Raw genomic sequence first — 9,925 nt, 5'->3', positions numbered from 1 at the left:
CTTTTTGCGACCCCATGAATCGCAGCACGCCAGGCCTCCCTGTTCATCACCATCTCCTGAGTTCACTCAGACTCACGTCCATCGAGTCCATGATACCATCCAGTCATCTCATCCTCAGTCGTCCCCTTCTCCTCCTGCCCCCAATCCCTCCCAGCATCAGTCTTTTCCAATGAGTCATCTCTTCGCATGAGTGGCCAAAGTACTGGAATTTCAGCTTTAGCATCATTCCTTCCAAAGAAATCACCTCAGATATGCAGATGACACCACACTTATGGCAGAAAGTAGAGAGGAACTAAAGAGCCTCTTGACGAAAGTGAAAAGGAGAGTGAAAAAACTGGCTTAAAACTCAACATTTAGAAAATGAAGATCTTGAAACTATTTCATGGCAAATAGATGGAAAAACAATGGAAACAGTGACAGACTTTATTTTGAGGGGCTCCAAAATCACTGCAGATGGTGACTGCAGCCATGAAATTAAAAGACGCTTACTCCTTGAAAGGAAAGTTATGACCAACCTAGACAACATACTAAAAAGCAGAGACATTACTTTGCCAACAAAGGTCCATCTAGTCAAAGCTTTGGTTTTTCCAGTAGTCATGTATGGATGTGAGTTGGATTATAAAGAAAGCTGAGTGCTGTAGAATTGATGCTTTTGAACTGTGGTGTTGGAGAACTCTTGCGAGTCCCTTGGACTGCAAGGAGATCCAACCAGTTCATCAGAAAGGAGATCAGTCCTGAATATTCACTGGAAGGACTAATGCTGAAACTGAAACTCCAATACTTTAGCCACCTGATGCAACTGACTCATTAGAAAAGACCCTGATGCTGGGAATGACTGAAGGCAGGAGGAGAAGAGGACAACAGAGGATGAGATGGCTGGATGGCATCACCAACTCAATGGACATGAGTTGAGAATGCTCTGGGAGTTGGTGATGGACAGAGAAGCCTGGCATGCTGCAGTCCATGGGGTTGCAAATAGTCGGACACACCTGAGAAATTGAACTGAACTGAACATGTGAGGAACATGTACGTCTCTCAGTAATGGTGTTTTATGTAAAACATCTTGTTGCCCAAACAGTAAATATTTTATTCTTGGTGCTCAATCATCTTTATCAGCATTGTAATAGCTATTCTCAGCAGGCCAAATGGAAGAATCTTTTTTTCTTCAGGTTGGAATGCAGGAAATCATATAGCTTCCTTACACAGGTTGTATTTCCCTAAACCCATGTTTTACAAATTCTATGTTTTTATGTAATGACTATTGGATGTAAAAGCCTGTGCTGTACTGTGCTTAGTCATTCAGTCCTGTGCAACTCCTTGCGACTGCATATACGGTAATCCGCCAGGCTCCTCTGTTCATGGGGATTCTCCAGGCAAGAATGCTGTGTTGGGTTGCCATGCCCTCCTCCAGGGGATCTTCCCAACCCAAGGATTGAATCCACGTTTCCCACATTGTGGGTGAATTCTTTACCATCTGAGCCACCAGGAAAGCCCAAGAATACTGGGGTGGGTAGCCTATCCCTTCTCCAGGGGATCTTCCCAACCCAGGAATTTTTACCTGCTGAGCTACCAGGGAAGCCTAGATGAAAAGCCTACTTCTCAGCAACAGTATCTGGGCTTGAAACAGTCAAGAGCCCCTTGCATGTACTCTGAAAATAGCCCAAATATCTGAAAGACGTTCCTACATGGATACATGCCACTATATATTAATCACATCTTTTCTTACCTTCTTATGCAAATTATGATGTTCCCTTTGGGAACATAGGAAAAAAAAGCAGACTGAGTGGATTTAGCACAAAGTACAAAAAAAGCATGCACTCTCAAAGATTGTAATGCAATAGGTCATTTTATTAATGGTGATGTACACTTGTCCTTTCCAGATATGTTTCAGCAGTGGATATATAGTTTATTTCTCCTAAAGAGTATGGAAGTGAGTTGCTTGAAGATGTTATAAAATTCCCATCAGAGTATTTTTTAAGAGCAGTTTTTGTAAGGTCGGACCCCCGGGGGCCATGAGGGGCCGCCCCTCCTCTCTTTCCCGCCGGCGAGAAGGTCCCTAAAGGGAAAGATCCTCCCAGATCCCAGGGACCAATGATAGCACACTTCGCCAGCTAAAGCCGCCCCACCCCAGCCAAGTAGAAGGACCTGTCAGTCCTCTACGCCTCAGCCTGGCAACCTATCCGAACCCCCATCCATCTAGCCTGACCATCCCTCGCAACGAATGTATAAAAACCACCCCCAACATGGTCCGGGCATGGACTTCCTCGACCTGCCTTGTTCGGGTCCAGGAACCTCACCCAGGAGCGCTTCGCCATTAAAAAGCCTGTTAGACACTCTTTTGGTGTTCTGGTCTTTTACCTAACAGTTTTAGCTACAGGGGCTTCCCTTGTGGTTCAGCTGCTAAAGAATCAGGCTGCAATGTGGGAGAGCTGGTTTCAATTTCTGGGTTGGGAAGAACCCCTGGAGAAGGGAAATGCTACCCACTCTAGCATTCTGGCCTGGAGAATTCCGTGGACTGTATAGTCTATGGGGTCTCAAAGAGTCTGACACAACTGAGTGACTTTCACTTTCACTTAGCTTTACGGCAAGTTTAAGAAAAATGTTCAGACATAGTCCATATATCTTCCCCATCTCGCTCCCACCACCCCCCACCCTCGCCACCCCACGACACAAACAGCCTCGTGGACTACCAACATCCTATCTCAGAATGATACATCTGATTTAACTAATGAACCTATACTGATATATCATTATCTCTCAAAGTCCATGCTTTACATTAGGGTTCATTCTTGGTGTTGTACATTCTGTGAGTTTGAACACATTCCTAATGACATATGTCCACCACTGAAGTATCATACAGGATATTTTCACCGTCTGAAAAATCCTCTGTGCTCTGCCTATTCATCTTTCCTTCCACCCTAATGCCTGGCAAACACTGATCTTTTTGATCTCCATAGTTTTGCCTTTTCAATATATCATACAGTTGGAATCATTATAAACTGTAGCCTTTTCAGACTGGCCTCTTTCACTTAGTGATATGCATTTAAGTTTCTTCTATGGCTTTTCAATGTTTGATAGTTCATTACTTTTTAGCACTAAATAAGATTCCATTGCCTGGAAGTATCACAGTTCATTTATGTATTCACTTACTGAAGGGTATCTTGGTTGTTTCCAAGTTTTGGCACTTACAAGTGGAGCCACTGTAAACATCCATGTTCAGAGTTTTGTGTGAACATAGGTTTTCAACCCCTTTGCATAAATACCAAGGGGTATGATTGCTAGGTCATAGGGTAAGAATATGTTTAGTTTTGTAAGAGACTGTCAAACTGTCTTCCAAAATGGATGTACCATTTTGCAAACCCATCTGCAATGAATGAGAATTTCTGGTGCTCTACATGCTCACTAGCATTCAGTGTTGTCAATGTTCTGAATCTTGGCAGTGCTTGTAGGTGTAGAGTGGCATCTCATTGTTTTAATTTGCATAATTTGCATTTCCCTGGTGGCCTGATATGGAGCATCTTTTCATATGCTTACTTGCCATCTGTGTATCTTCTTTGATGAGGTGTCAAACTCTTTGGCCCATTTTTTAAATTGAAATGTTTAATTATTGTTGAGTTTTAATATTTTCTTGTGTATTTTAGACAGCAGTTCTTTATGAGATTTTTTTTGCAGATATTTTCTCCCAGTCTGTGGCCTTTCTAGAGCTAGCATCTTTTAAGTTTTACCTATAGAATTTATTCCTCCTCTCTTCAAAACCTCACATATTTTAATACTATAAAAATATAAATTTCCTTGTTTTTCCTAATATGTATTTATATTTGATGTATGCATGTGAGAGGTGCAAGATGTTAAATATTTCAAATATCCTTGCATGTATGGTCCAGTAGTTTTGGGCTCTGTCTCTTGGTCACACATGTTAACTATGACTTTGGACATAGTTTAATTCCATTTAAACTAATATAAAATTTATTTCCATTTAAACCAACATTCACTGGTTCTTCAAAATTTTGCTAGCTTCTGTTAGGCATAAGTAGTGATTTTCTCTTGTAGGACATTTATAGATATGCTTTATCATATTAATAATGTTCCCCTTTAATGCTAGTATGCCAAATGTTATTATGTTATTATGTTTTTATGTTATCATGAATGGATGTTGAATTTCATCAAAAGACTTTTCTGCACCTATTGAAATGATCCAATGGTTTTTTCCCCCTTTTTTATTAATATTTGATTAACCTTTCAACATTAATACAACTTTGAATTCTTGGAATAAAATCCCCTTGGTCATAATCTATTCTCCTTTTGATATATTTTAGATTCAAATGCTAATAATTTGCTTAGAATTTTTCATTATGTTCATGAGAGAGAGAGAGATCTATAATTTTCCCCTTCGAACAAAGTGGGAAGACTTGGGAATCTTGATATCAAGATTTATTATTAATAATAAATGTCTTATGGGCACAAGAATAGACAAGGAAAATAATTAAACACAATGGAGAATCCAGAAAGAGACCCACATTATTTTAGACACAAGATTTATAACAAACTTGATCCTGAAGAGAAGAGAGGAAACAGTGTTTCTTTTTTTTTTTTTTTTGAGACGACCCAGAGGGATGGTATGGGGAGAGAGGAGGGAGGGGGGGTTCAAGATGGGGAACACGTGTATACCTGTGGTGGATTCATGTTGATGTATGGCAAAACCAATACAATATTGTAAAGTAATTAACCTCCAATTTAAATAAATTTTAAAAAAGGAAACTGATTTTTAAATAGTGCTTTGCCAATTGGATATTCATATAAAATAAATATTGACATTTATCTCACAAAAATAATTTTAGAGAATATAAACATAGATTTTAAAGACTATAAACGTGAATGGTAAACATCAAACCATCTGGAAAATAACATTAATGAATGAATATGTGTATGATTTGGAGGCTGGAAAGAAGCTTTTTAAAAAAATAATGCATAAATAGCACTAATATAAGGAAGTCATTGATAAATCAGATTTCATTAGCAACTTTTTAAAATCAAGATAGCATTAAGAAAGTGAAATGTCAAACCATAGTGCAGGTTAATATGTTTATAAAACTTACTACAGCAAAAGTTAGATCAGAAAATAAAAATATCTACAAATCCAGAAGAAGAAAAAGCAGATAATCTAACATAAAAATGTCCTAAAATCTTGAATAGGTGCTTCACAAAAATTGATTCTTAAATGACCAATCAACATACAAAAAAGATGCTCAACTACTTTAGCCATCATGGAAATGCAAGTTAAACTCTCAATTTAATACTACTATAAGATTCCCAGAATATCTAAACTAAGACAGACTATTATTTCCAAGTGTTATTAAAACTGTGAGCAGAAGGAATTCTCACACATGGCTGGTGGGAGTCTGCAATGGTTCCTCCACCTGAAAACTGTTAGGCAGTGCACCTACTGAAGCTTAGCATGTGCATTCCATATTACTTAGAAATTCCATTACTAGATACACCCATCAAAATATTTAAAATAAAACATTCATACAAGCAGTACTATAACAAAACCAAATAGAAATTATCAAATCTTCAGTAGTTAAATGATCAATAAAGTGTACTATGTTCATAATATAGAATACTATCCAGCAATGAAAGCAAAATACTGCTACATGCAATGTTCTGGATGAATCTCAGAAACAAGTGAAATGAAAAGATTATGTACGGCACTATTCAATCTATGCAAAGTTCATAAACACGTAAAACCAACTTTGTTTTTAGACATCTGGGTAGTGATTATATGTGGGTAAGAAAATTAATGAATGGAATAGGAATGAGGGGGCCTTGGAGAGTGCATAAGGTTCAAGTTTCATATCTGGGAAATGGCTGCATGTGTTTTTATTTTCTTTTTGTGATTAATCAAGTTGACAGTCATGTTTGGTGTTTTCTTCTTTATGTCAAGATTGTATAACTAGAAATTTATGCTAACATTCTTACAAGGAGAAATACATAGAGCAGTTTTTAATGACAAAATTATTAAGCAGTCTAACATTTCAAAAGAATAAACTGAAGTAATGATAATTATATATGTTTTCCATACATAATTATGTATCACATTTAAAGACTTTAAAATTGTTCAAAACTAATGCAACTTGATTCAGTTTTATTTTATCATGTAGCCAATAATAAAAACCATGAATTAGATTCAGAAAATATTTTTTAACTTGGAGTTATAATTTGAGCAAAAAAAAACTTCTAAGAAGTCAATCCATAATTTAAAGCAAAATGATACATGATCTTAGAAGTCTAAGTTTCTTTTGCTTTAGGTTGATATAGCACTTAGCTTATCTTTGTAAATCAGTCATAACACCATGGCATTAAAAATATATATATTTTAATTAATTATCTCCCTCTTCATGAAGAAAAGAAATACTGATTTGTTTACTTAAAAATATATTTATAAAAATTGAAAATTTTATCGATTCATAAATACTAGATAAGTAAATGTAGTAGAAAATGATCTAAAGTAGAAACAGAGCACTGCTACATAGTAGAGAAAAAAGAAATAAAGACATATAATTAAATATCATTAGATCTCTCAAGAGGCCTCGTTGGTGAGAAATCTTAGTAGTAATATGACTCCCTTTTGAATTTGACAGGACATTCTCTTTTCTCAGAATCCATGTCCTTTAATAATGGCATTAGTTTCCCTTAGTTTTCCATTAAAAGACTAATTTGTTTATGGTTTTGAGAATGTTAAATCTTGATTGACACTGCTGTAGGAAACCCTCATTTTTCTGAATCATTTTGTCTGATTTGCAACGGCATAACTTTTTTGTCTCTGCTTTACTCAGCCTATTTAAAGAATCTTGAAAGAACACTGATATCAAATAATCTAATCATTTGAAAGTTTTGGCAAACCAATCAAAGAAATCCAAATGTGAGAAGTGAGGGATTCAGTTTCCTTTTAGTTTAAGGCTTTTAAGTACAAAACGTTACTAAAGCCAAAAATGCAAGAGACTCAGGAGACCCAGGTTCAATTCTAGGTCAGGAAGAACTTCTGTAGTAGGAAATGGCACCTACTTCATATTGTTGCCTGGAGAATTCCATGGGCAGAGGAGGCTGGTGGGCTATAGTCCATGGGGCTGCAAAGAATCAGACACAACTGAGCACATTACACACAAAGCCAAAAATACCCTGTATGCAAGAAAGCAAAAGAGACACAGATGTATAGAACAGTCTTTTGGACTCTGTGGGAAAGGGAGAGGGTGGGATGATTTGGGAGAATGGCATTGAAACATGTATAATATTATATAAGAAACGAATCACCAGTCTAGGTTCGATGCAGGATACAGGATGCTTGGGGCTGGTGCACTGGGATGACCCAGAGAGATGGTATGGGGAGGGAGGTGGGAGGTGGGGGTTCAGGATTGGGAACACATGTATACCCGTGGCAGATTCATGTTGATGTATGGCAAAACCAATACAGTATTGTAAAGTAAAATAAAAAAAAAATACATGTAAGAGAGGGTGGCATATCAAGATATACAAACTCCATTTTTGCAGACACTGACAATTACTGAACTGACAACAAATATATATTTTAAAAATGTGAGTGTTGGGAGGAGGAAAGAAGGTTCTAACTGTTAAGCTATAGGAACACTCATACTGGGGCAAACAAAACACACAGAGAGGATTCCTCCAAATGTCAGAAAGACAAAGGACTAAAAACCTCTCAACCTCATATCTCCCATATATGGAAATACAACTGCTAGAAATACTGGTACCCTCAAACACACACACACTCACTCACTCATGAAATGAAATGAAATGAAATGAAATGAAATGAATTAGATTTAAATGCCCTGTCACTTTTCACATGGCAAGGACTGGATCCTATAATCTGTCACTTGATAGAAATCATTTAATCATCTAAATGCAAAATGAAAACTCAAAATCCACATTCCTGGCACCAGTGTGGACACAATTACAATGGACAATGAAAGTATCAAGGAAAAGCTAACCTGACAATGACTCAAATTAGACTGTAAGAGTGAGAAACGAACAAACAAAAGATTAAACAGGATGGCCAAGGGACAGTGAGTTGCAGAGTCAGTGCAGATAAGGTGGATTTCCAAGCTACACAGGTTTCTACTGGTCCAAGGGTGGGATCCAGATGGCCAATACTGCAGCAGACCACCAGAAATAAGCTGCTAAAGAAGTAGAAGTAAAACTATTAGGTTTAAAAACACCTATCTCGTGAGCATCACACTGTTTATTTATACAAAGTGAAAGTGAAAGTGAAAATGAAGGTGCTCAGTGGTGTCCGACTCTTTGCAACCATATGGACTGTAGCCCACCAAGCTCCTCCATCCATGGGATTCTCCAGGCAAGAATACTGGAGTGGGTTGTCATTTCCTTCTCCAGGATTTATACAAAGGAACCAACCATTAGATTGATTTCATTTAACAAGGCAAAGCCAAGACTTACCTAAAAAAAGGGGGGGGCAGAGAGGGAAGAAAATTAGCCACAGAGATTTTGGAAATAGTAAGTCATGCTTGTAATTTATTGACTGACAGATAACAAAGATGTCTGTTTAGACAGTTTATCCTCTAGTACTTTAGGGAAGGAAATGAAAGAAAGCAATTTCAGACTTATGGATTCTCTAGAAAGTCTTGCAGGTTTGGCTTTGCAGCATCTATGTGAAGCTGTCTCCAGATAATGCCTTCTGGTACATCTTTCCTTCAGCACCTCAACCTTAGTAGGCCACGTGTATACTTTTCCCTCATCAGAGTTTCTCACTCTGCTGTGCTCTATCTTTCTGTACCAGCCTCTTTAAAGCCCCTTTTACATCTTTGTTTCTCAGAGTATAAATGAGAGGGTTAAGGGTGGGAGTCACAACAGTATACAAAAGGGTTATGAACTTTCCTTGACTGTGGGCATAAGAGCTGTTAGGCTGGATATAGACAGCTGTGATGGTTCCATAGAAGAGTGTTACTACCAAGAGGTGGGACCCACAAGTGCCAAGGGCTTTTCGCCAGGCTTGAGCTGACCTGATCCTCATTACTGCTTGAGCAATGCATCCATATGAGATCAAGATAAGTGTCAGAGGGAGGAGGAGAAGCACCAAGGAAGCCATGAAGAGCTGCACCTCATTGGCATGAATGTTTACACAGGCCAACTTGACCATGGCAGGCACTTCACAGACGAAGTGGTAAATCCTGCGGTTCTCACAGCGGGGCAGCCGAAGGGTGATGGTGCCCTGAATTAGGGTGTTGCCCACTCCACTCAACCATGCCATTCCTACCAGAGACTGGCAAAGTCGTGAGTGCATAACTGTGGCATAATGGAGTGGCCGGCAAACAGCAGCATAGCGATCAAACGCCATGACAGCTAAGAGAACACATTCAGTGGATCCGAGCGCCAGGGATACGTAGAGTTGAATGGCACAGCCTGTAGGACTGATGGTCTTGTATGGACCATGGAGGTTCCATAGCAGTTGGGGAGCGATGCTAGTGGTAAGGCAGAGGTCAGCAAAGGAGAGATGGGTAAGAAAATAATACATGGGTGTGTGGAGCATGGGATCCAGATAAGAGATCAAGATGATTGCTGTGTTGCCAACCAGTGTCAGGAGATAGGAGATTAACACAACCGCAAAGAGGATCTTCTCAAGCTGCGGGTGGTCAGAGAAGCCCACCAGTATGAAATCTCCTGCCAAACTCTCATTAATCGCCGTCATCACCCTGCTCTTGAAAAGGAGAGAGGCACATGTGAAAATATAGAAGTTTGATAGTGAGAAACAGTTAAGATCAGAAATACAGTTGGGAGACACTGATCCTGAAGGTGAGATAAGAGGGGTGTGCCATTTGGGGGAAGAAAGAACCATTTGGCTCTAGGAGGAAATTAAAAGTATGCAAGAGCTTACAGAAAAGTATTAAACATATGA

The 9,925-nt window shown here is 38.6% G+C and overlaps 1 protein-coding gene across 1 annotated transcript; it reads right to left on the bottom strand.

Moving 5' to 3' along the window:
- Window positions 1-8,767: 8,767 nt before the first annotated feature.
- Window positions 8,768-9,718, bottom strand: LOC138097968 (olfactory receptor 2G3-like). The gene has a single exon (XM_068994182.1). The coding sequence runs from the start codon at window positions 9,716-9,718 to the stop codon at window positions 8,768-8,770; it is 951 nt and encodes a 316-aa protein (XP_068850283.1).
- Window positions 9,719-9,925: the final 207 nt, after the last annotated feature.

This window comes from Capricornis sumatraensis, chromosome 22 (assembly GCF_032405125.1).
Source record: "Capricornis sumatraensis isolate serow.1 chromosome 22, serow.2, whole genome shotgun sequence".
Classification (NCBI taxonomy): domain Eukaryota; kingdom Metazoa; phylum Chordata; class Mammalia; order Artiodactyla; family Bovidae; genus Capricornis; species Capricornis sumatraensis.
The sequence above is the reverse complement of the archived record's forward strand: the minus strand, read 5'-3'. Positions and strand labels throughout refer to the sequence as shown.